This window comes from Solanum verrucosum, unplaced genomic scaffold, assembly GCF_900185275.1.
Source record: "Solanum verrucosum unplaced genomic scaffold, falcon-dt-bn FXZP01000051.1, whole genome shotgun sequence".
Classification (NCBI taxonomy): Eukaryota; Viridiplantae; Streptophyta; class Magnoliopsida; order Solanales; family Solanaceae; genus Solanum; species Solanum verrucosum.
In genome coordinates, this window is record NW_026020110.1 from 631,212 (window position 1) to 657,107 (window position 25,896).

The window sequence follows — 25,896 nt, forward strand, 5'->3', positions numbered from 1 at the left end:
AAGACGATAACGAACAAGTCCAAGTACTGCTTGAACACTATGTTCTCAAATCCATGAAAGTTCAGGAGCATTGGTTAGTCCAAATGACATGACTACAAATTCATAATGACCATACCGAGTTCTGAAGGCTGTCTTCGGAATGTCACTATCTCTGACTTTAAGCTGATGATAACCTGATCTGAGGTCTATCTTTGGAGAAATGACTAGCACCCTGAAGTTGTCAAACAAGTCATCAATCTGGGGATGGGTACTTATTCTTGATGTGACCTTGTTCAACTGCTATAGTCAATGCACATTCTGAGAGAACCATCTTTCTTCTTTACGAACAACACTGGTGCACCCATGGCGAAATACTAGGTCTGATGAAGCCCTTATCTAGAAGGTCTTTCAACTTCTCTTTCAATTCCTTAAGCTCAGCTGGAGCCATTCTTAAGGAGGAATAGAGATAGGTGGGTATCTGGAATGAGATCAATTCCAAAGTCATTTCCCTATCGGGAGGACTCGGGAAGATCTTCTGGAAACACTTTTGGAAACTCATTAACCATGGAACTGACTCAAGAGTTGGGTTTCAGAGCTTGAATCCTTAACCCGAACTAGATGATAGAGATAACCCTTAAGATCATCTTTCTGCCTTAAGGTAAGACATGAATGACCCATAGGCGCTAAGCTACTACCTTTCATTCTAAGATTGGTTCATTTGGAAACTGAAAACGAACAATCCTAGTTTTACAATCGACTGAGGCATAACAGGAATGTAACCAATCCATGCTAGAATGACATCGAAGTCTACCATTTCTAACTCTACAAGATTTGTGAGGTACTTTCTGAAGACTATGACAGGCAATATTTGTATTCCCGTCTAGCTATAACTGGGTCACCGACTGGAGTAGAGACTGAGAAAGGTTCTGGGAGAGTTTCTGGACTAACACAGAATTGGACTGCTATATAAGAGTTACAAAAGAAAGAGAAGCCCCTGGATCTAATAAAGAATAAACATCGAGATCAAAGACTCGTAACGTACCAGTGACTACATTAGGAGAATCTTCCTGATCCTAGCGAGCCTGAAGTGCATAGAGCCTGTTTTGGTGTTGTCCGCCACCTGTACCAGAAAAGTTACCATGCTGAGTTGTGCGACTTGTTGGTGCTGCTGAAGTTGTAGACTGGGCTCGATTAGCATTGCCTCTTAGACCCTGTTTAGAAGGACAATCCCTCAACCTGTAAACAGACTGACCACTCCGAAAACATCTTTATTTTCCTGCAAGACACTAGCCCGGATAGTTCTTACCACACTTAGGGAAAGTTGGGTAGGTTTTGGTGCCTGAAATACTACCTTGAGACTTAGAACCTGATGCTCCACCCTTCTGATTATTCCAGAACTTGGAGGATGGGACACTGGATGATGAAGGTGCTGGAGTCGAAGACTTCTGCTGAAACTGTGAGCGATTTCCACCACCTGATTTCTATTGAGAATAGTCATAGTTGCATGTCCTAGCTTTCTTGCGCTCCTTACCCTGTTCACTAATATTATCACCTTCAACCTGCTAAGCATGAGTCATGAGCCTAGAGATGTTCATATTTTCAAGTAACATGGCATTTCTACACTCTGTTTTCACCAAGTCTAACACTCCATATAGAAACTTATTCATATGAGCCCTGGAATCAGTAACCATGTAGGGAGCATATCTGGAGAGTTGGTTAAACTTGAGCCCATACTCTTGGACCGTCATGTTACCCTGCCTTAAGTTCATAAATTCATAGGCCCTTGCTTCTCTCAACTCTATAGGGAAAAACTTGTCCAGAAAGGTTTCGCTGAAACAATCCCAAGTAATAGGAGTTGCATCTGTACCCCTGTTCTCCTTCTACTGAGTATACCACTTATGAGCTACATCTTTCGGTTGATACGATGCTAACTCAACCCGGTCATTCCAATTTACCTGCATTACTCCAAAGATCTTTTTGACCTCATCAATGAAGTTTTGGGGATCTTCTCCAACTTGCGATCCAAAGAACTCTGGCGGATTCATCCTAACAAAGTCTCGCACTCTAGCTGCAGCTGACCCAACATTGGCATTTGCCTGAACTGGAACCCGCTGATTGTTCTGGTTGGCCACACTCTGAGCCAACATCTGAGTGGCATTCCTGGATTCTACATTCGAGACTTCTTGATTAGGGACTTGAGGAGTTGCGTTTACGTTCCTAGCATTCGCATTTCTAACGTTAGCTCTACATGGAGGCATGATCACTGAAACGTAGAACATCGAGTTAGAATAGAATTAGATCATACCTTACGCACGATAAGAGTAACAAGAAAATGAATATTCTTCCTAAAACACTTTGTAGCCTCCTTCTCACTAGATAGGTTGCACTTCACACCCATGAAAAGGACTCTACTTAGTGTGGCTTTTCAGACATACTAGGACTCTTAAACCTAGTGCTTTGATACCAAGTTTGTCACGCCCCGAGCTACCCCCGAGACGTGGACACGGGACCTAGGACCACAACTGATCCCAAACTAACCCTACTGGCATGACATGAGCATACTAAGGATATTAATAACTGATGCGGAAGCTAAATCATAAATAAAACTGATATGATGGGGAAAATCCATATATTATAACTGAGATAAATAAAAACTAGTGAGTTTAATACAATAAAGATATTAACTCAATACTAAGCTGAATCTAACTATGTATGGAAATAGCCTCTAACTAACTAGAAATGCTAGGGCAGGCCCCAACTAAGTCTAGAAAAACTAAAACTAAAGGACTGAAAATACAGAACGGAAACTCATGACTATTGTCCTTGGAGAATGAGGCTCACCACTGATTCTGTTGAACTGGAGATCGGGAATCGATGTAAGCGTGATCTAGATGCTGAGAACCTGAACCTACATGACGAGAAGATGTAGCGCAGAGTATGCGTTAGTACTTGAAAGGTTCTGAGCATGTAGGATTGAATAAAGCTGAAATAACATATAACTGATCAAACCAAATAAGCAATGATATAATCTGAACATGATATAGATACTGAATACTGAGCTAACTGAATGCAATAACCAATTTATAGCATGTTGAGACTGAATACTGAATATACTGATACATGGTCAATGCAATAGAATCTGACTGAATTGTGGGAGCTACTAATAAACGATAATAAAACCACATGAGCTAAATGTGGAGTCCGATGTATACACCTCATCGAGAGGACCCAATACACCTGGTCAAAGGTGTAGAGGCATGTTGGCGTGATCACTAAAATAATGCCCACAAAAAGGACTTACAACCTACGTGGCTAGTAGTTCTGGGACTGTTTGGGTACGTTGAACCCAGTCCAACTCGGTATTATGCTACTCCCAATGGATTGAGTAATTTACACGTTATGACTGAATTTCTATAAGTTACTGGATAGCTCAAACTGAACATGCAAACTGAGGATGCAACAATTAAACTGAAATTGATGCATTAATAACTAATGCATGTATAACTGAATAACTGAAATATCTGACCTAGCATGTGTAATTCAAGAACTAAAGAAATACATAGCTAGGGTTTTGGAATTCATGCAATAAACTAAATATTAACGTATTAATCTGATTTGGATCATTCTAATAGCTAACAACCCAACAATTCTAACATTCAAGAAACCCTAGGTCTAGTCATAATAAGGGAATCAAGAAACTGACTGAAAACTAGGGACCTAATGGGTGAAAGGAACCCACTAGTGAAATCCCACATACCTGGTGACGAATTCCACGGAGAAATCTTTCGATTTCGGGGCTGGAACTGGAGGAAACTTGTTGCGTTCTTGAACTTAGGGTTGGTCACCTCTTTCTCTCATTTCGCTTCTAATTTTCTAAGTTTTGATTAAAGATCTGACTTGGGTAAGTTCTAGTTATGTTTCTAGGCTTAAACTGACTAATACCATGAAATTTAGGATTAACATAACGTAATTTAGGTGTCCAACGAATAAGGAAAAGACTGAAATAACCCTGGCTTAAACTGCAGACGGACTGACCACGGCCACCTTCACGGATCATGAAAGGGACCACGGACCGTGAAGCTGGTCGTGGTCTGGACTTGGTGACTACTAGCTGAGGGTCTGAGTCCACAAGCCCTACCACGGCCCGTGTGAAGGACCACGGACTGTGAAAGTGTCTGTGGTCTCCACTTGGGTTATGGTCTGGAGGGACTGGCTAGGGGGCTTACTGGTAAGGCTCCACGGACTCCCCCACTGGCCGTGTGAAGGACCATGGACCGTGAAGGTCCTCGTCGTTCTCACTTAGGCATGGCGTTCTAAGGGGCTGGCTAGGGAGGTTCACTGCCTCGACCTCTACGAGCGCCACCACAGCCCATCATCAAGACCACGGACCGTGAAGGTGCTCGTGGTCTAATGTCTGGGCCTGGTGACTTCCAAGTCAAGACCACAAGCATGTCTATGGACTGTGGACCCTATCACGGGTTCATTGCTTCAGGTATATTTCTGGAATTTTTTTCTGGATCTGCTTTTCGAAGTGTTATAGTAAAGTTATAGCTTATGCCTCCAGACAATTGAAAGTTCATGAGAAGAATTACCCAACCCATGACTTAGAGTTGGTTGTCGTAGTATTTGCTTTGAAGATATGGCGTCATTATTTGTATGGTGTTTATGTTGATGTATTCACTGATCACAAGAGTCTTCAATATGTGTTCACTCAGAAAGACCTTAATCTCAGACAAAGGAGGTGGTTAGAATTACTGAAGGATTATGACATGAGTATTCTTTACCACCCAGGTAAGGCTAATATTGTTGTTGATGCTTTAAGCAGGTTGTCTATGGGTAGTACTGCGCATGTTGAGGAGGAAAAGAGAGAGTTAGCGAAAGATGTGCATAGACTTGCACACTTAGGAGTCCGTCTAATGGATTCCACAGAAGGAGGAGTAATGGTGATGAATGGGGCAGAATCATCATTAGTGTCAGAAGTAAAAGAGAAGCAAGTCCAAGATCCCATTTTTCTTGGATTGAAGGCAAATGTTCATAAGCAGAAAGTTATGGCTTTTGAACAAGGGGGAGATGGCGTACTCAGATATCAAGGTAGATTGTGTGTACCAATGGTGGATGGAATCGAAGAGATGATCATGGAGAAAGCTCATACCTCCAGATATTCCATTCATCCGGGTTCCACAAAGATGTATCGCGACTTGAGAGAAGTCTATTGGTGGAGTAGTATGAAGAAAGGAATTGCAGAATCTATTGTTAAGTGCCCGATTTGCCAAAAAGTTAAAGTAGAGCACCAAAGGTCTGGTGGTTTGGCTCAGAATATAGAACTTCCAGAATGGAAGTGAGAGATGATTAATATGGACTTCATCACCAGTTTACAAAGGTCTCGCAGGCAGCATGATTCCATTTGGGTGATTGTCGACAAAATGCAAAATCAACTCATTTTTTGACGGTAAAGACTACTTATTCGACAAAAGATTACTCTAAGTTGTATCTTCAAGAGGTGGTAAGACTTCATGGGGTTCCGGTCTCTATTATTTCAGACATAGGTGTGTAATTTACTGCACAATTTTGGAAGTCATTCCAAAAAGGCTTGGGTTCAAAGATGAACTTAAGTACTGCCTTTCATCCTCAGATAGATGGGCAAGCAGAGCGCACTATTCAGACCTTGGAAGATATGTTGATGGCTTGTGTGATTGATTTTAAAGGGAATTGGGATGATCACCTACCTCTCATTGAGTTTGCTTACAACAATAGTTACCACTTGAGCATCCAAATGGCTCCTTATGAAGCTCTTTAGAGGAGAAGATGCAGATCTCCTATTGATGGTTTGAAGTTGGTGAAGCAGGATTGATAGGACCAGATTTGGTTCATCAAGCTATGGAGAATGTGAAAGTGATTCAAGAGAGGTTGAAAACAGCGCAGAGTTGTCAGAAATCCTACACTGATGTTAGGAGAATGGAGTTAGAGTTTGAAGTTGATTATTGGGTGTATCTTAAAGTTTCACCCATGAAAGGTGTTATGATATTTGGTAAGAAGGGGAAGCTTAGTCCCTGGTATATTGGCCCTTACAGAATATCGAGAAGGGTAGGTAATGTAGCTTATGAGTTGGAGCTACCACAAGAGTTAGTCGTGGTTCATCCGATGTTTCACATCTCTATGTTGATGGGCAATCCTTCATTGGTCATACCAACTGAAGATATTGGGATCAAGGATAGTTTACCTTATGAAGAGATTCTGGTTCAAATTCTAGATCGCCAAGTTCGCAAGTTTAGAACAAAAGAGGTAGCATCAGTTAAATTCCTTTGGAGGAACAAATCTGTTGAGGAAGTTACTTGGGAAGCTGAGGAGGATATGAAGAAGAGATATCCACATCTCTTCGAATCCGGAGAATTTCCAAATTAAGGTACTAATCCTTTCTTAGTATTTATTTTTAAGTTAGCATGTTGTTTTGCATTTGTTTGTGGGTGCTTGAACTGAATGTTGCATGTTACACCCTTAGCCTAGTAAAAGTAATCTCATTCAAGGACGAAAGTTCCCAAGGGGGAGGTATTGTAACATCTCGCAAATTGAAATAACTAGGAAGAAGCTAATAATTGGAAATAGTCATTTTTGGAAAGAATGAAAATCTGGAAATTTTGTTAAGTTAGAATAAGTTGAATTTTGGTCAACTTCAAACGGCCATAACTTCTAGCTTAGGAAGAGTTAGGTGTACTTCCAGATATGGTATGAAATCTCTTGGAATGATCTTTCCAACGCCGCTAAGTTTATGCGATTCCGATTTCGTATGAGTAAGTTATACCCTTTTGAAGTTGGGTTGTTGGAATTAGGAAAGTCCAATCCGAATTTTTAAAGGGTAGTTTAGTCTTTTCCTTGCCCAATTATTTTATTTCATTTTTGGTAATTAAGTTAGGGTCTAATCAGAATTAGATTACTTTACGCTTTTACCAAAATACGCTAGGGCTTGGAGAAAAGAGAAAAGAAAAGGAGAAAGGAGAAGAGAAGCAAGATTCTTCAAGTTCATCGAGTTTAGCTTGTGGATCTCATCGGGGGTGATCCCTACAAGGTATGTGAGGTCACATAGCATTGGATTAGTTCACCCACGCGCCAAACTTGATTCAATTTCAGCAAAGTATATTTATTTGAAAGTAAATCCCTTGAATTCTTGATGAAGTTCGTTTGAATCCTTGTGGGTTGTGTTGTTGGAGTTTTCTTGAGATTGATTCACGTTTTTAGTTGTGTTTTTGAATGGAATCTGATGTTATTTGAGGGTATAGATGAGTCTAAGTGTTTGGGGAAAGAACCCATGGAGTTTAGAGGGTTTAGAGCTGAAAAACGAAGAAGAAAATTTCGTCGGGCAAATCTGGGCAGTGCCTCCGCGTCGCGCACCTGCTCCCCAGATTTGGGAAAAATTGTTTCACGGAGCGGAGCGGTCACAGACCGTTCTACCTCAAAATTTGTTTTCGAACCAAAAATTTAAATACATCTCCGCATCATGGACCTAACCTCAGACAGTGAATTGTTGATCTTTTCTCATGTTTAGTTATCTAAAATCATTCCTAAACATCATGAGATCTTTCCTATCACAAATCACAATCCTTGAATCGATAATTCAATTCAAGGAAAGTTAAGAGTCAAGTTAGAAGTTAAGAAGCAAGTCAAGAGAAGTTCTTTAAAGTTTTCAAAAGTCTTTCACAAACGTTTTAACTTTGTTCTAAGACTTAAGTTTTAAGTTAAGCAAAGAGTAAAGATTTGAAGTTCATTTCTTCAAAGAAGTATATGGGGACTATGTATTCCCAAAGAGTTTAAAATATTTTCACATTTGAGCAAGAAAGGGAACATTGATTCCAAGAGAGCTTTTAAGCTAAGTTTTGAGTAAATATCTCAAATCAAAGAAAGAAGTTTTTTTAAAAAACATATGAGCTAAGTATATTTTGGGAGTAGTATTGAGCATCGATATGGGGATGCGAATTCATATTAACTCAAGTCTCCAGAAACCATGTAGCCATCATGGGTAGTAAAGGATCATACTTTTTAGATGACTCCTTAAGATGCTTTTAACATAAGCTAGTGAATCCACTAAGTTAAGTAGTTCTAAATGACGGCAAAGTATAGGACAGTTCTGGCAGTATGGGCAAGATGTTGTATCATCACTTAGGCTCATAGTGGTTGTTGTCGGTTAGAGAATCTCCCACAGAAACTATATTACTTTATTATATGAGTAAAGTTGAGTTTGTTAGTGCATTCACTTTAACAAACTGAGTTATTTCCATTGTTTTTACAAGCTTTCTATATATTGCATATTCTTTATTGCTTTATATTGAGTTAAGTTATTCAGGAGTTGAGTAAAGCCAAGGTAAGTGTTCCTTTCTGATTCTTTCAAGCTTAAGTTGTGTTTATCATTCCAACTCGCATACTCGTACATTCAATGTACTGATGCCAGTTGGCCTGCATCTAATTATGATGCAGACGCAGGTAACCAGGATCAGCATCTAGCGCCTTGTTGATCCAGTTTGAGCACTCAGAGTCTTGTGGTGAGCCTCATTTCTTCTGGATGACCCTTTTTATTGCTTTCAGTTTTATTATTAGTTCATTAGGATTTCGTGGGCGTATCCCGACATCCATCTTAGTTGTTTAGAGTCTTCATAGACAGACAGTCAGTTAGTTAAATTCATTTGTCACTACTTTATTATTGGCTTATGTTTTAAAGACTTGAGGTTGCCATTTAGGCTAAGTTTGAATGTTTATTTAAAGACATTCTAGGTTATTTTCACAAGTTCCTTATTAGATTATTTCTTGTGTTTAAGTCTTCCGCTTAGTAAGTAAGCCAGGCCAAGGGTTCGCTTGGGGGCAACAATGGTTCTCAAGTGCTAGCCACTTCCAAGGTGTAAGCTCGAGCGTGATGCTTGTGTTCTACAGATGGGGTCTACGGATCGTAGGAATTTAGACGGACTGTGGAAATGTCTTATGGAAAGTAAGGTAAATTTTGGATTTTTGAAGTTAGTTCTACGGTGACCAGTAAGTGCCGTAGAAAGTTCTATGGATCACAGGTCCAAACTGTAGGATTGTTCAATAGTTATTTTTAAGGGTATTTGGGTATTTTTCTATGCACGTAATACCTATACTATATCTTTTTGACCCAAATTCTAAGTACTATAACTAACCTTCTACCCCTAAAATTACCCCAACTCCCTCATTCACTATAATCCCCAAATCCCATCCACATTAATCTTCCCAATTCTCACTTAAATCCAAGAAGAAGACTATGATTTCAAGTTTCCAATTCCTCTCATTGCTTTTGACCTTTGATTCTTAAGTTATGTAGGGTTTAATCAATGGGTTCCATTCACCCATTTAGCCCCAAAGATTTCTCAATTCTCCAAGTTCAATTTCATCAAATTGATTAGGTTTTCATTAAATTCTTTATGGGTTCTAATTGTGTTGATTCAATTGTTTGATTTTGATCTTGTCATGATTATTTTGACTTAATTAAATGTTTTCAATTGATTTTACATGAACTCATTGTCATGATTCGAGCCTACACCCTGGACGTGGCAGGTACTCGAGAATCATTGTTGGTCCCCCAGCGAATCATCATCTTGGCTGACTATAAGATGAAGATTAACTCAAGCATACAAAAGCTTAAAACTGAATTTAAATCCATTAAACTCAATTACTCAAATCATAAGGTCTGGAAAATACTTTATAGAAATACTTATAATTTGTAAAACAACTCAAAAGAATCTATGAAGCCTCTACTATTAAAGAGGAATATCGGGACAAGACCCATGACATCTCAAAGCTAATGAAATTAAAGTAAATGTGAAGTCCTCCAGAATATAAGGAGGCCCACCAAAAGCTAACTAGAGTGTAGAGTGATCTCAATGAAGCGCTTGTTGATAATCCTGAACAATTGTATATGTATCATAAAATGATGTAGGTCGAATGATATCAGTACATTGAATGTACGAGTATGCAAGGAGAACTGAAAACGTAGATAACTGAACTGACAAGACTGAAAAAGTACTCATCTCAACTTAACTCATTAAAAAGGCAGTAACAAAAGATTTACATGTTTAAAGCTTCATAAATGAAAGGTATCAACTCAAGAATGTATATCAAAATACAATAAAAATACTCTTTACTCTTATTTGGGAGATTTTCTTACCGACAATCATCACTATGAGCTATGTGATGATACAACGTCTCTCTCACGCTTCCAGAACTGCCTTATACCTTGTCAGGGGTATAGAACACCTCAACTAAGTGGATCCACTAAGTTATGCCCGAAGGCACTAAGGATTCATCTAAAAAGTATGATCCTTAACCCATGTTGGCAACATGGTTTATGAGGAACGTGAGTGTTGAAACTCATCCTCATATTGGTTCTCAATACTACTCCTAATAAATACATACCCATGCTCAAATGTATAAAACATGTTCTTTCTCTAGTTTGAGATAATTTTTCAAACTATCCTCTTAAAAAAGGTAATTGCTCTGAAATATCTCTGAACTCATAAACTCGTTTAGAAATCAAAGTTTATCTATTCTCAAAATAATACTCTTTCTTCATGTAAAACTGAAACATTTGGGAAATACTTAGTTCCCTTATACTCATTCTCAAACTCCTCTTTACTTCCTAAAGAACTCAGTTTAAAACACAATTATTGGCTTTAAAGGATTCTCAAGATTTATAACTCAAAATAGAGTTCATGTTGAACGATAAACATGAATGAATCAACTCAAGGATCTCAGTGACAAAATAGGAAACTCAATACTCGGAACTCAAGAATTCAAGAATTCAGAACTCAACAATACTACTTATCTCAAGAATACTCAATTCATAGGGTTCATGCTGAAATATAGACATGAACAAATCAACCCAAGAACCTCAATTCATAACATATAGCAATTCAAACTTTAGAAATAGAGCTTCAAAAAGGATCAAGAACTCAAAATCAACTCAATAAAATCTTTTGAACTTTTCTCTTAAACTCACTTTAGTTTGGAATGTAAATTAAGACATGTGATTAGGACATTTAGAATCTCTCAAGTATTAATGGAGCCTTTAGGATGTAATAAAAATAAGAGAACGCAATCACGACTCAAAGGAACATGTTCGGAAAGAGTACAGAAAGAAAAAGGAACAGGACGACCCTAGCGTACTATTGGCGCGTCCCCCTAGGGCCTGAACTTCAGAAGTCAGGCCTTGGCGCGACAGGGCCTGAACTACTGAAGCCAGGTCTTGGATCTATGGTGGTGCGCCGCCCCAGTCCTCTACCCAGAAAATCTGACTAATTTTTCTTCTCATTTTTGGGTCCTAACTCATCTAGAATTGAGTGATTTCTTCTAAAATCTTTTTGATGCACCAACCCAACACGAATTCATCAAAATCTCAATCAAACTCTATCCAACAACCCAACTCATACTCAAGATCATCAACTCAAGAAACTCATAACCCTCATTGTTAAAGAATGAGGTTAAAAGCGAGAACTACTCAAGAATTTCTCAATAAATGATTTCATGGATGAAATAAGATGTATGGCATGAGGAAAAAACAAGTCCAACACTATGAGAAGTCTTACATACTTGGAAAGAATGATGTTCTTGGAGAAATCTTCAGTTCTTCAAAGAACACTTGAAACCCTGCCATTTTCTCCTCTTGAAACTTTGCTCTAATCCCTAAGTGTTTGGAACGTGAATGGGTGATTTAGAGCCTAAATTAAACCTTAATTGGGTTAGTAAAAACGTTCTACGACAAGTGAGAAAATGAAAAGACCAAAATACCCTTTCCTAAAATGGATGGAATGCCTTAAATGGAGAGGCTTCACTCAAACAGCCATAACTTTTTACTCGAAGCTTGAATTTTAGCAAACTTGGCGGCGTTGGAAAGAGAACTCAAAGACCTTCAATTTAATAGCTCATGGTCCACCTAACTCTTTATGTGATGAAATATATTGTCGTTTGAAGTTGACCCAAAACTAAAAACTGGTGGCTTACTTGAACGAATTTCTCTCAAGTTTCTTTTTTGAAAACATAGGTGTTACATCTAGTGACCTTAAATTAGAATCACTCGGTACAATACTATTCACAAACTAAGAATGATTCGAGTCTTAACCTAGAAATTTTTGGTATGTTACATTGATGCATTGGTTCATGATTTTAGCTGAACTCTTAAAGGCATGAATTTATGGAGAAGCTATGAATCTATGTGTTTTCATGAAAGTTATTCATGATTTATGTAAAGGAATATTTTATGACATAGGTTGCTTTAAGATAAGCATCAATGAAATTGTGAAATAATTTTCTCACATATTAAGGAATCATGATTGGTGAATGGTTTTCTCACACATGCTTGATTCATGATTTAATGAGCTACTCTATGATATTTTAAACTTGGATTATTAATTTAATTGTATTTTTCATGTATGATGATATTTTATGAATATGACTATTTGTTTGGAATTTTACTTAACATCAAGAGGATATTGAGATAGAGTCTCTCCCGTTAGTAGAGGTCGGGTCTCTAGTAGCAATCTCTTTGTCCCTAACTAAGTGCCCCCGTAAGATTGTCTTAAGTGACATAACTAGTGAATCAACCTAAACTAGAAGCTTAAGGTCTTTGTCTTGACAAGCAAGGACATTTTTTTTGGTGTGGGGGCAAGACACTAGATTTTGCATTATAGCTCACGTGGTCTATGTCGGTTAATAGTAAATATCCCACAAAATGAACTAAGTTGTTCTTATAGGTCTATAAAGCTTTCAATATCATTTAAGATACATTGACCATGTTCATGATGTATGATTCTTCTTTAGAAGATTTTACTATGATTTAGCTTGGTCATGCATATCATGTTTTCATTTATATCCTATTATAATCATGTTTTACGTTTATGCATATCCCTCATATTTAGTACATTTCATGTATTAATGCATATGTGTGCCTACAATGTCTAGTAATATAGGGTGTCATGATTCATCTTCTTCTACTCGTGGTTATTTGCGTGATCTTTTAAAGTTTGAAGAGTTGGTGAGTCTTCATGTTCCGAGGACCATGTCGCATTTACCCTGCTTTCTTATGTTTTAGTCTTCAGACATTATATATGGTGTACGGTTATGTATCGACCACTTATTTTGATATACTAGAAGTGATTGTCAAGACTATGATTAGATTTCCACTTTTATGTCAAACTCTTTTATGATATGAGACTCTCTTCTCGTATTTTCTATTATGTTGTGTTGTATGTATGTCAAGTGGCTTGTGTAGGTCCTATTGGGGTCTTATACGTCATGTCACGTCTAGGGTTACTTTAGGTTGTGACAAACTTAGTATTCAGAGCACAAGGTTTTAGAAAAGGCCTTAGGATGTCTGACAAGTCGCGTTGAGTAGAGTCTTGTTATGACTGTGAAGCCCGCCATATATATGAATAATTGGCTACAAAAATGTTAGTAAACTTCACTTCTTTCATTACTCTAAAGTCGTGCCATAAAGTCTATCTCTATAAAGATCCTTCTCCTAAATCTTATCTGATGCTTTTCAGGATATGGCCCCTCGAAGAGCTTACGTGAGAATGAATGCGAGTGAGAATGTGTAGCTCAAGGTTCCTCAAGTTTGGGTCGATTCATTGGCCAATAAAGTGACTCATGCTGAGTTCCGAGCCATTTTTCAAGTGTTGTCTCAAGCTATGATGTCCTAAAATAATAGAGAGTACATTGCTCTCGTGAACCCAAATATGGGTATGGTGGAGACAAGAATAAGGGACTCCACTCAAATAATCCCTCCGGAGTTTCATGGTTCTGAGTCTGATGAGGATCCTCAAGAGTTTATTGATGAGGTTTATAAGATAGTTGAAATTATGGGATTGTCTACGATGAAGAAGGCGGAATTGACCACATATCAACTCAATGGTGTTGCTCAAGTTTGTGCTCAACCAATGGAAGGAAGTGAGGGTGCTTGATGCGGGTCCTCTTGATTGGGAGAAATTCAAAGGAGATTTTCTTGATCGTTTATTTCCTCTTGAAATGAAAGAAGAGAAAGTTCTTGAGTTCATTAACCTCCAATAAGGCAATATAAGTTTGAAGGAGTATTCTTTGAAGTTTACTGAGTTGGCTAAGTATGCTCCAACTATGGTTTTCGACTTTAGGGCAAGGATGAGTAAGTTTGTGTCGGGTGTTTTGGACTTGGTTGTCAAAGAGTGTCATACATCCATGTTGATTAAGGAGATGTATATCTCTCATTTGATGATACATACCCAAAAAATTGAAATGGAAAATCTCAAGGAAAGGGTAAAAGAGTCCAAGAGGGCAAGGACCGGTGATGGTGACTTTTCTCATTCTAGGTTTGGTGGGCATGGACGTCCTCGATTCCATAAAAAGTTCTCCAGACAATGTTCTTCGAATGCTCCCATATTGAAGTTCAACAAGGATAGGGTGTCTAACCCTAAACGCCAAGGAGATGGTTGGTAATGGATATTATATTCCCACTTTATCAAGGTGTGGTAAGAAACACGATGGCAAATGTTTGGCCGGCACAAATGGTTTCTTTAATTATGAAAAGAATGGTCACAAGATGAGAGATTTTCCATTGCTTACTACTAAGATAAAGGATGGTAGGCAATTTCAGCCTAGTGGTTCCGATTCTGGTGCTCCGAAGCAAAATAGATTTTATGCTCTTCAGACTTGACAAGATCACGAGGATTCTTCGAATGTTGTGACTATTATGTTGAAAGACTTTCACCTTGATGTTTATGATTTACTTGATCCGGGTGATACCTTATTGTTTGTTACTCCCTATGTGGCCATGAGGTTTGATGTTGATCCCGAAATCCTTTCTTATCTCTTTTATGTCTCTACACCCATTTGTGATTCTATTGTTACTAGGAGAGTTCATAGAAATTGTCTTGTTTCCTTTTTCATAGAGTCACTCATGTTGATCTTGTAGATCTTGATATGTTATATTTCAATGTTATCCTTGGGATGGATTGGCTTCACACATGTTATACTTCCATGATTGTAGAACTTGATTGGTTACATTCAAGGTCCCAAATGAACCTATCATGTCATGGGAAGGGGAAAAATTATGTTCTTAAGGTCAGTTTATATCTTTCCTAAAGGTTAAGAGGATGATTTGTCATAGGTGCATTTATGATCTTGTTTGGGTTAGGGATATAGATTTTGAAACCCCATACTCTTGAGTCTGTTTCGATTGTAAATGGGTTTCTTGAAGTGCTTTCCGATATTCCTCCCAAAAGGGAAATAGACTTCGATATTGACCCTATCCTAGATACGCAGCCTATTTCTATCCCTCATTATCCTATGGCCCCGATAGCACTTAAGAAATTAAAGGATCAGTTGAAGGACTTGTTGAATAAGGATTTTATTAGACCGAGTATCTCATCATGAGTGCTCCAGTGTTGTTTATTCGAAAGAAGGATGGTTCTCTTTGAATGTGCATTGACTATTGATAATTGAATAAGGTTACAATTAAGAATAAGTCTCTTATTTCAAGGACTGGCGACTTGTTTGATCAACTCTAAGGAGCGAGTTACTTCTCTAAGATTGACCTTTGGTCGGGTTATCACCAATTGAGGGTGAAAGAGAATGACATTCCGATGCATTTAATACTAATATTGTTCGACAGTTATTTCTTAAGAGTATTTAGGTCTTTTCCTCTGTATTTAATACCTATACTATGTCATTTTGACCTAAATTCTAAGTCCTATAATTATCCTTCTACCCCTAAAATTACCCAAATTCTCTCATTCACTAAAATCCTCAAATCCCATCCACATTCATCTTTCTCAATTCTCTCTCAAGTCTAAGAAAAAGACTAGGGTTTCAAGCTTCAAGTCTCCAATTCCTCCCATTGCTTTTGGGATTTGATCGTCAAGGTATGTAGGGTTTTATAAATGGCTTCCATTCACTGAGCGGTAAAGATTTCTCAATTCTCCAAGTTCAATTTCATCAAATTGATTAGGTTTTCATTCAATTCTTCATGGGTTCTAATTGTGTTGATTCAACTATTTGATTTTGATCTCGTTATGATTATTTTGACTCAATTACATGTTTTTCCATTGATTTTACATGAACTCATGCATAAGTTCATGATTTTGAGTATGAACTGTTAAAGAGATTGATTATTGTGATCTGATGCATTTTGATGTTTATGTGTGACTTACTTGTGAATTGAGATAGATGTATTTATTACTTGTGATTGATCTACTTGATATTGAGATTGATGCACTTGTTACGTATGATTGATCTACTTGACATTGAGATTGACTTACTTGATTCGGGTTGGTTGTTGGATTGTGACTATTGAACTGTGTATATTGAGCCTTGTGATCTATGTATTATAGAACTGTTAGATTGAGTTGCTTTCTGTGCAAATTGTAGTTTGAGGAGGTTCGGTTGGGATGAAAGGAATATTCGGTTTCTAGCTAGATGCCTTGTTTATTAAGTTGTTTGTTGGGTACTGTGTTGTTGGTACTCACTCCTTACTCTACAGTTGTGTAGGTTCCGAGCCCGGTATAGCATGATTGCTCTTCTTCTCTTACTTTTCGAGGCTTGTTGAAGGACTTGAGAGGTAGTTGTTTGTCATCCCGGCGGACCCTCTTTTTCATTTTCTTTATATTTTATTCTATTTGAGAAACAAAGGTTGAGACTTGTAATTATTTCAATTCTGCACTTTACGTATTTAGTGGCTTGTACATGTGACAACCAGATTTTGGGAGTTTTAATAGAAAGAATAAGTTTCCCGCTTTATCTTGTTCTTACTTTATATTTCCGCATTTTTCGTTTCTGTCAGGTTGAGGCTGACTTGTCTTGGTGAAATTAGACAAGTATCATCACGTCCATTTCTGGATCGTAACACAAGCCTAAAGCTATTAATATAGAAATAGCTAAACAACCTCTATGTGGGCAAGTAAGCATGTCAACCAACACATGCTTGCCTGTAGCCACTTCTATACATTAATTAATAAAGTAATGTTGTTCTGAAATTGCAATTGAAAGTTTAAATTGCACTTCAGTATTATTTCAATTTATTTTTTCATCATTTATCAAATACTTCTAGTCTTCAAGTAAGATGTCCACTATCACCAAGACAAGAAAGTCAAAAAAAGATGCATTCAGAGTAATCCAATTGACTTTCTACACATGAACGAATTGAGCAGTGAAGTTTGAAAAACCCCGACTAAATCCTGAAAGGGAATAAATGATAAAATATCACGTCATACAAACGAAAAGTTATAAAAACATTTCATTGTATTGGGATAACACAACAACCACACCAGTGTTAACACCAAACCATAATGCCTACTGCTTATCATATTTTGAATCCAAGGTTAAGACTTTCTGAAAAAACTAACAAACTAGTTACCATCACTATTCACAATCAGTTAACATTTAAATATTTTCAGAGAAAAAATTGTCGAATATGTTATATTATAACAAGCTCAAAACAGAGCCTCGACAATGTATGCGCACTTACACCAGGACCGGAATAGAACACTATCTAATCTAATACAACACAGCCTCACGGCCCCAGACAAACATATCTAATAACCAATCAATAATACAAGGAAGCAGCAAATAAATCCTCAAACCACAAAAACAGAAGTCCAAATATAGAAAATTTTAAGGACAAGGAAATGGAAAGGTGCAACAGTGAAACTGATCCGCTCTGAGCTATGCCTTCTATTCAAATGCTTCATCATCGTCATCTGGAAGTGGCTGATTAGCGGCTTGTTGAAGCTCTTCTTCATGCCTGAATAGACATAGTATGGTTAAAAATTAGAAATGGTACAATGAGAACAAAATTTCAAGCACAAGGAACCTACCACATCACAGAGACAGCAAGCAACAGACTAAACTTGCATGATCTAAACCTACAGGAACCTAATACTATTCCTATTCTGTAAGATACAAGGGTTGCTCATGATCAAAATCGACAGTTCTAACTATGATAAACATATTAAGATGCAATGGGCATTGTCTAACTTTATTATACGTATTAAGCAGTGAATATCTGATATTTTTCAGAGACTTGATGACAGTTCTCAATCCTATGGAATACGCATATAAAACGTCGATATTAGCAGAAGCACAAAACAATGAAGCACCAAAAGTACACAGATATCTTACAGTGCCTGTGCAGCTAAGTCAATGTGTACTTCTGGGGGAGCAAGTGCAGGTGATTCCACAAAGTGAAGATTACCATCCCTACAAATGGGACAAGAAATTAGGTTCAATACATCAAAACAGTATATATGGCTTGAGCAAACAGGAAATATATTTATATTTATAAGCATTACCCAGCAAGCTTTCTGGCAAGGTACAGAAAAGGCTTCTCAAAGTTGTAGTTACTCTTTGCTGAGATCTCATAGTATTGCAAATTTTTCTTCCTGTGGAAGGTAACTTGCTTAGCCTTAACCTGCCTGTTCTTGACATCAACTTTGTTTCCACAGAGAACAATGGGTATGTTTTCACAAACCCTGGAAGAAGCAATGGAAAAGCCATTTCAGATTCAATTGCATATCATCAATTAAGTTGAGTATAATGCTGGCAGTCTATGAAGAGTTCCTCACCTGCAAAGATCTCTATGCCATGTAGGAACATTCTTGTAGGTCAGACGAGCTGTAACATCAAACATGATAATTGCGCATTGCCCATGAATGCTGCACGATTGACGTAGAGAAATATGAGAAGCCAGAATACAGTCACCAAAAGCTTCAACCAAGACAACTAATGGCAAGGCAGTCATCCATGTGATTGACATAAAAAGGAATAGCAAGGTATATGTTCAAATGTGATATCTCAGCTTAAAAGAGATGCAAGTGTGAGCACAGTTATACAAGACCACATTCTAGAAATACAAATAGTGGCATTTTCTGAATAACAACACATGTCATCAACTATTCTACACAGTCAGAACAAACCACCTAATTTCTGATATCTCTTTTTTCTGGAAACTTTGAAGTTTGAACTTTACAAACTATTAGGATATGATAGTAAAAGCTTTTCATCAGAAATAACATCCATCGAGCAGCAGAGACTTGCAGAAACTAAAGGTTTTAAACTGCCTAGAACCACTTACTAGTAACCATCTCTGAGACCTCCAAACTTCTCTTGTCCAGCTGTATCCCAGCAATAAAACCGAATCTTCCCACAATTTGTGAAGAAGTCTAGTGGATGAACCTCCACACCAATAGTGGCTGTATGAAAATGAAATTTAATAAATAATCGACTCATGAGAATCCAACAAAATAAGAAACAGAGCAAGCCTATTGAATACGATAACAACCCAAATTATCGAAAGACTTTCTGTCAGTATAGGAAATCAAAAACTTACGTTCATATTTTTTCTCGAATTCACCAGTGAGATGCCTTTTGACAAATGTTGTCTTTCCTGGAAATCCATTTACAACAGGAACCATTAGGATACTCTAACAAAAGGAAGCAAGCCACCGATCTCAATGAAACATTCACTTCAATTTACAAAGATCAGAATGGATACAACAAATAACAGTTATCCCATAAATTTGCAGTGTAAACTCATAATGATTACTTAACTATTTGAAATAACTCTCATATAAAACCATTACAAATCAAAATTTCTCATTAGTCAATAATGTTTTTCAAATGAATAAAGAAATCAAAACAAAATATCTGCACGACATCAAATGTTAATACTGATATTCTCTTTGAAACAAAAGATGCTAGAAACAAATCTCAGCTAAACATAGAAACATACCAGTTCCTCCATCACCCACAATAACAAGCTTGAAGCTTGGATAATCTACAGTTTGCTGGTTTGGTAAAGCCTGTAATAATAAATTCACAAACACCAGCACAAGAAATCAGCCAAAACAGTTACAATCCAACACTGATCACATACCAAATATAACTCATCTACATCTTCAATCAAAGTTAAAAACCAACTTCCTAGAAGAAAAAAAAGGAGACAAACTCAACAAAGCGTATAAGCACCTCAATCTCAAACCTAAGTTGAGATTTGTTCCCGTCGACATGACACGGGGGATGGGGGTGGGGATTTTGATTTCTCAAAATAAAAGATAAAGCATATATAAGACATGGAAGATGGCATACTTCCAATCCTTATAAGCGTTTCCTCTTAGTCAACATTTACTATTTATAAATGCGTTCTTTCTCATAGAAAAAAAGAAATGGTTTCTATATTAATTATTAGCATGCTGGTTTTTAACAATTAATTTATGTTTCTTAACTCCCATCTTGGAGAATGAATGATTGAATTCTACAACATACCATCTAAGTTTTCCACAGGCTATATCTCAAAATAAAGAATACCTTTATAGCTCCATTTAATAATTTTGATTTTTTTTAGCTGATATGTATTTATACCCGGATCCATATAAATACAAATCTTAAAATTCAGATTTTGCCCAATCCTACCCCAGATACGCATCCTAAGTGTATACACACCTCAATCTCAGACTATTCAGGGTCGACTATACATCTCATCTAAATTAAGAGCAGTTATCATTTCAATACTGATAAATACTTTGCGATTATACAAAACTCATCCAAGCAAAGCTAAATCCAACTTATAAACGGAGAAAAGGAACAACTTGACCAAAAAAAAAAAATTCTATAAACACTCAATCTCATCCTCTACACAAATTTTCCTGTATCTAAGACTCCTCATTTCAATTAAGATAAATACTTTGTCCAAATTAAAGAGAATAACATACAACTAAAAGCCGAAAAGCACAAATTCGTCCAAATCAAAGCTCAAACACACAAAAAATCAACAAATCGTATAAACACCTCAATTCCAATTCTATTAAAAAAACATGAAAATTAAATGCCATACGGAGTACAAAAATTGAAACTTTACTCACCATTGTCGAAAAGATGAGAAGAAAAAATCGCAGCAAAGCTTCGCAAGAGAGAGCGGTAGGGTTTATTTTGAGAGAGAAGAAAAAGTATAATGCGTAGGGTTTATAAATTGGGGAAATTTGCTTAAACTTGACGCCTTGGGGTCTTTTTTATATTCTAGAAAGATACCAAATTTTTTAATTTCAAAATTGTCTACTATCTTATTTTTTTGTGTCGGAAAATAAATAAAATAATTTTTAAATTTATTTTAAAATTTTATTTATATTTGTCTTGCTTTTATAAGTTTTAAGCTAACTTCTACTATATGATAAATGACAAATGACAATAAGCACACAGCTCCTCAACATGTCTGTGTCATCAAAAAGGGCATTACGGTCTTTCCAATTATACAGCTTTGCCTGCCACGTGTAGCCCAAATCTTTTACAGCTATTACCTCGTCGCTTCGTCTTCCTCTGGTCAACTCCATCATTCATCATCTTAGTTGAAATTGTTTACCTTCTTCGCACCTCTTAATAGTTCGGCTTGTGCATAAAATTTTCGGGTGAGTGCTTTGCTCCTATAACTGTGAGTTCTATGTTTCCTCTTCATGGTTTGTCGCTTATTGTCTTTCTTGTATGTGTTTTATTTTTTCTCTTACCCTGTAAATAAGCTTTAGTGTTTACCAAAATTCCTCATTGAATATTATATACAATTTTGCGTAGCTGAGGAATTTTTTTATAAAGTACACCTGCTAATTTTGCCGTTGGTTGAATATAATAACCACATTTTCGCGCAACAGAGAGTTTCTCAACGCCTAGAACCTATATCTATGATTAGTCAGCCGAGGATTTGTAATAAACCAAACTCCAATATTGGTTCCTTGGAAGAGCAAAACCAAGAAGTCTGGCAGCTTGTTGTTCATCACTATTAGTGTTAATCTATTTATGTATCGACAAAGAAAACAAGTGTGTAAAGCTAGTTAGAAAAATTTACTAACTTTTAATTAATAGCGAAAGAATCTCATTCACTTGGTCATACGCTTTACGGCTTAGCTAAACTATTCTGCTCATTGTGACTTTTTGTCACGCTCTGAGCCTACACCCTAGACGTGGCCGGCACTCGAGAACCATTATTGGCCCCAGGGACGGATGTACAGTGTTTCCAGGGGAATCATTCGAGCCCCTTGGTAAAAAAATTACACTATATATATAAGATTGATTTTTTTTATGTACATGTATATATTTAAAATTGAACCACCTAAATATATATCAAAGGAGTAGCCCAATGGTTGAGGGGGTTCAAGATTTCGCTTAAGTGAGCTTTAGGTCGCGGGATCGATTCCAGGCAACAATAATTTTTTGTTGTAATTTTTAGTGATTTTGCAGGCTTATTTTTATTTTTATTTTTAGTTAAAGATAGGCCAGGCCCATTTTTATTAAACAAAAGGGGCAAAAAACGCCCAGATCAGCCCATGTCCACTAAAGGACAACAAAGCCTAAAGCCCTAAATCATTCTTTCTAATTACAAAATTGGAAACTATCCTAACAAAGAAAATCAGCAAAACAGAGAAATTTTCAACCATTGAAAATTTAGAGACATTGAAAACCAAGTCTGTTGCTGCTGCTGCCTGCTGCTTGCTACCGCTGGTGGAGGAGTGGTGGTACTCTGTGGATTAATTTCATTCTCTCCTTCAGGCTCAATTTGTGATGGCAACCTCTGTAAGTTTTCTTTTTTGTTTTTTTTTATTTTATTTTTTCAGAATTCTATGCTTTGATTCTGGTATTTGTTGATGTGCTATTTTAGCTAGAATAAACACACCAACAGGCGTGGAAACAATGAAGGGCTCAAGAAGTCGATCAGGAAGGATATCAAATCTCCTAAGAATATATAGAGTCATAAAAGATAGACTCGCACCTGGATCAAATAATGCACATACATCAAAAGTAAAGACTTTGATCATACCAGTGACAACATCAGGTGAATTCTCTTGCTCTTAGCGACTGGTGATAGCATATAGACGGTTTGCTCTTCCGCATGTCCTTGAAGTAGCTCCTCTAAGTGCAGCCCTGTCTGGCGGAACAACTGAAGAAGATTGGGCTCTATTGCCCCCATTACCATTACCATGTATGTTCTTAAGGCACTCTCTCATGAAGTGAACTGTCTAACCAAACTTAAAACAACTAATGGAGCCATCTCGACACGCTCTTGGGTGGTTTCCACCACACTTAGCACATTCAGGAGTCCAGTTGTCTCCTTTTGCCACACTACATTGGGACTGAGCAAGTCTAGCTCTGAAGTTCTGTGAATTCTGATTCCTGAACTCTACCTCTGTTCTTTGGTGCAGGTGCACTAGTAGATGATGGAGCAGGTCCTTTTAGCTTGTGTTGAAAGGATGATCGATTCACATTATTCTTTTGCTATCTGCACTCATTACATGTTTTCTTAGCCTTCTTGTTGCGAAACTCTTCCCTATCTCTCAACTTGTCTTCCTCAACCTGTTGCACATGAATTAGAAGCCTTTCTATGCCTATATCTTCTATCAACATCACATCCTTATCCTCTTTGCTTGACAGACGAGACAATCCTGACACAAACAGACTCATCCTACTTCTCATATCAACAACCATCTCCAGAGCATAACGGGAAAGTTGGGTGTACTTAAGGCTATACTCATGCACACTCATGGTTTCCTTCTTAAGAGTAAGAAATTCTCTTACCTTTGCCTCTCTCAGTTCACAGGGAAAGAAATACCCCATAAAGGCCTCTTCGAACACAACCCAACTCACAATTGGTTCCCATTCAGCTCTACTCTTCTTCCATTGGTTGTACCAGACTCTAGCAATAACCTTCGGTTGGTATGTAGCTAGTTCCACACGCTCAACATCTGCAACATGCATCACCTCAAACACTTTTTGCAACTCTTCCACAAAGTTTTCCGGATCCTCAGTGACACTTGAACCAGTGAAGTATGGAGGATTCATCCTTAAGAACTCATGGATCCTGGATGTATTAGCCATATCCTGTTGATTCCCTCTTTGTTGCCCAGCTTGGTTGGTCACAACTTGACTAAACATCTGAATAGCATCCCGGAACTCACCATTAGTGACCTCTCCTTGGGGTTGCACTTATAGTGCATTGGGAATCCCTTGATCCTGGGGATAAACATTCCTCCTGGCAGGATGACCTCGAATAGCTCTTCGTGGAGGCATGATTTGAAAAGATACGCGCAAGCACGAATTAGAAAGAGATTTTTATTGAGTTGAACTCTATCGCACGAAAAGAGTATGAAAAAAGTGAGATAGTTCCTAAATGTAGTGGCCTCCTAATTATAAATGTGGCACGCTTCACACCGATAAAGACTCTACAGACACAACTTCATAGACACCCTAGGACTCTTGAACTTTATGATCTGATACCAAGTTTGTCAATCCTCGAGACTACACCATGAACGTGGCAGGCATTCAAGAACCATTGTTGGCCCCCAAACGAAATTTTGGCCTGGCTCAATACTTAGCAGAAGACTTATTCAACATTAGATGAAATCAAAAGTAAAGATTTTCTCAAACTGTCTCAAAAGTAAAAAGATTCCTCAAAACACTACTGTCTACGAAACCTCTAAATACTATGATAGACATCGGGACAAGACCTACGACAATTTAACAAATCTGAAAAGTAAACGTGGATCCTCCGAAAGCAAAAAGGCTCACCAAAGCAACTCTAGACTGTAAGTGGTATGAACGAAGCACCTGTTGATGACCTTGGTTACCTTTATCTACATCATGAAAGATGCAGGACAAATGGCGTAAGTACATGGATTGTACGAGTATGCAAGGGGAACTCTAAAGCAGAACATAAGTTTGAACTTATAAAAAAAGGAAGAGCATTCTCACCTCATCTCAGTACAACTCAACTCAAGGATACTCAAAGATACTCAAACTCAGAAATACTCAACAAAGTTCAATATAAAAGCAGCAATAAGGATGCATTATAAGGAAATCTTTTAAAATTGCTGATAATAACTCAATGTATTTAAAAATACAATAATAATTCTTTTACTCTTAATTGAGAGATTCTCTAACCGACAACCATTACTATGATCTATGCGATGATACAACGTCTCACCCACGCTGCCAGAACTCTCATATACCTTGCCGGAGTATAAGACATCCTCAACTAAGTGGATTCACTAAGATATGCTTAAAAATCAATAAGGAATCATCTAAAAAAATATGACCCTTTATCCATGTTGGCATACATGGTTTATGAGGACTTTGAGTTGTCTGAACTCTTCCCCATATCGGTTCTCAATACTACTCTCAATAATATAACTTATGCTCATATGTTTAAAAACATTTCCTCATCCTCAAACTTTGAGATTATTACTTAAAAGGTTCTCTTAAAAGAGATAGTGCTTAAAAAATCCTCATGAACTCATTTGGAAATCAATGTTTCCTCTCATTTTAAATGTAAAACATTTACTCTTGGAAATGCATGGTTTTCATATATTCATTTTGAAAAATGAAACTCAACTCTCCTCATCCTCATACTCAAGTACTCAAGTCTTAAAACAAATTTTAAAAGTTTGCAAAAGACTTCTAAAAAATGACTCAAAAGAACTCCCTCGAACTTTACTCTTAACTCTATCTTGAATTTGAAAATGTGAATTCAAGAATTATGATATGTATATACGAATTTCTCAATGATTAGATGTAGATTGGATAGTTTTTTTTTACATCCCTACTTCATCCAAATAAGGAGAAACGTCGTGGTGACTCAAAAAACATTTAACTCAATTCAATTTTAAAAGTATGTTAAGAAAAAAAGAGTTTAAAAGAGTCGCTAACTAATTTTAGGTAAAAACTAGGAAACCAATTAATTAATTAACTAAAAGAATATCTACGAAACCACTAGATTCTAGGTAAGGGGTTCAAGTTATTCTAAAGGGAAGGTGTTAGGCATCTTTCGAAATCCACAATTGTGGTCCCAATTGAATTCATTTTTTCAAATTGAGGAGAAGATAAAACAATATACAAGCAAAACAAACATGTGATATACACAAA

The 25,896-nt window shown here is 37.2% G+C and overlaps 1 protein-coding gene and 1 pseudogene across 1 annotated transcript; both read right to left on the bottom strand.

Annotated features, from left to right (window-relative positions):
* LOC125825348 (uncharacterized) overlaps positions 1 to 24,045 on the bottom strand; it is a 142,437-nt pseudogene extending 118,392 nt beyond the window's left edge.
* LOC125825384 (GTP-binding nuclear protein Ran1) lies at positions 17,495 to 20,972 on the bottom strand. Its single transcript, XM_049504731.1, has 8 exons — positions 20,859 to 20,972; positions 19,730 to 19,799; positions 19,328 to 19,384; positions 19,073 to 19,190; positions 18,564 to 18,653; positions 18,291 to 18,470; positions 18,121 to 18,198; positions 17,495 to 17,743 (listed from the first exon to the last, which is right to left on the bottom strand). Exons 1-8 carry the CDS (start codon positions 20,859 to 20,861, stop codon positions 17,674 to 17,676), a joined length of 666 nt encoding a protein of 221 aa, XP_049360688.1. The 5' UTR covers positions 20,862 to 20,972; the 3' UTR covers positions 17,495 to 17,673.
* Positions 24,046 to 25,896: the final 1,851 nt, after the last annotated feature.

Bases quoted from the DNA above. Each gene is read 5' to 3' on its own strand.
- LOC125825384 (XM_049504731.1), bottom strand. The intron at 19,191-19,327 runs GTAAGTTTTTGA...ATTTTCATACAG, and splicing joins ATTCGAGAAAAAATATGAAC to CCACTATTGGTGTGGAGGTT. The intron at 18,654-19,072 runs GTAAGTGGTTCT...TCAATCGTGCAG, and splicing joins GGTCTCAGAGATGGTTACTA to CATTCATGGGCAATGCGCAA.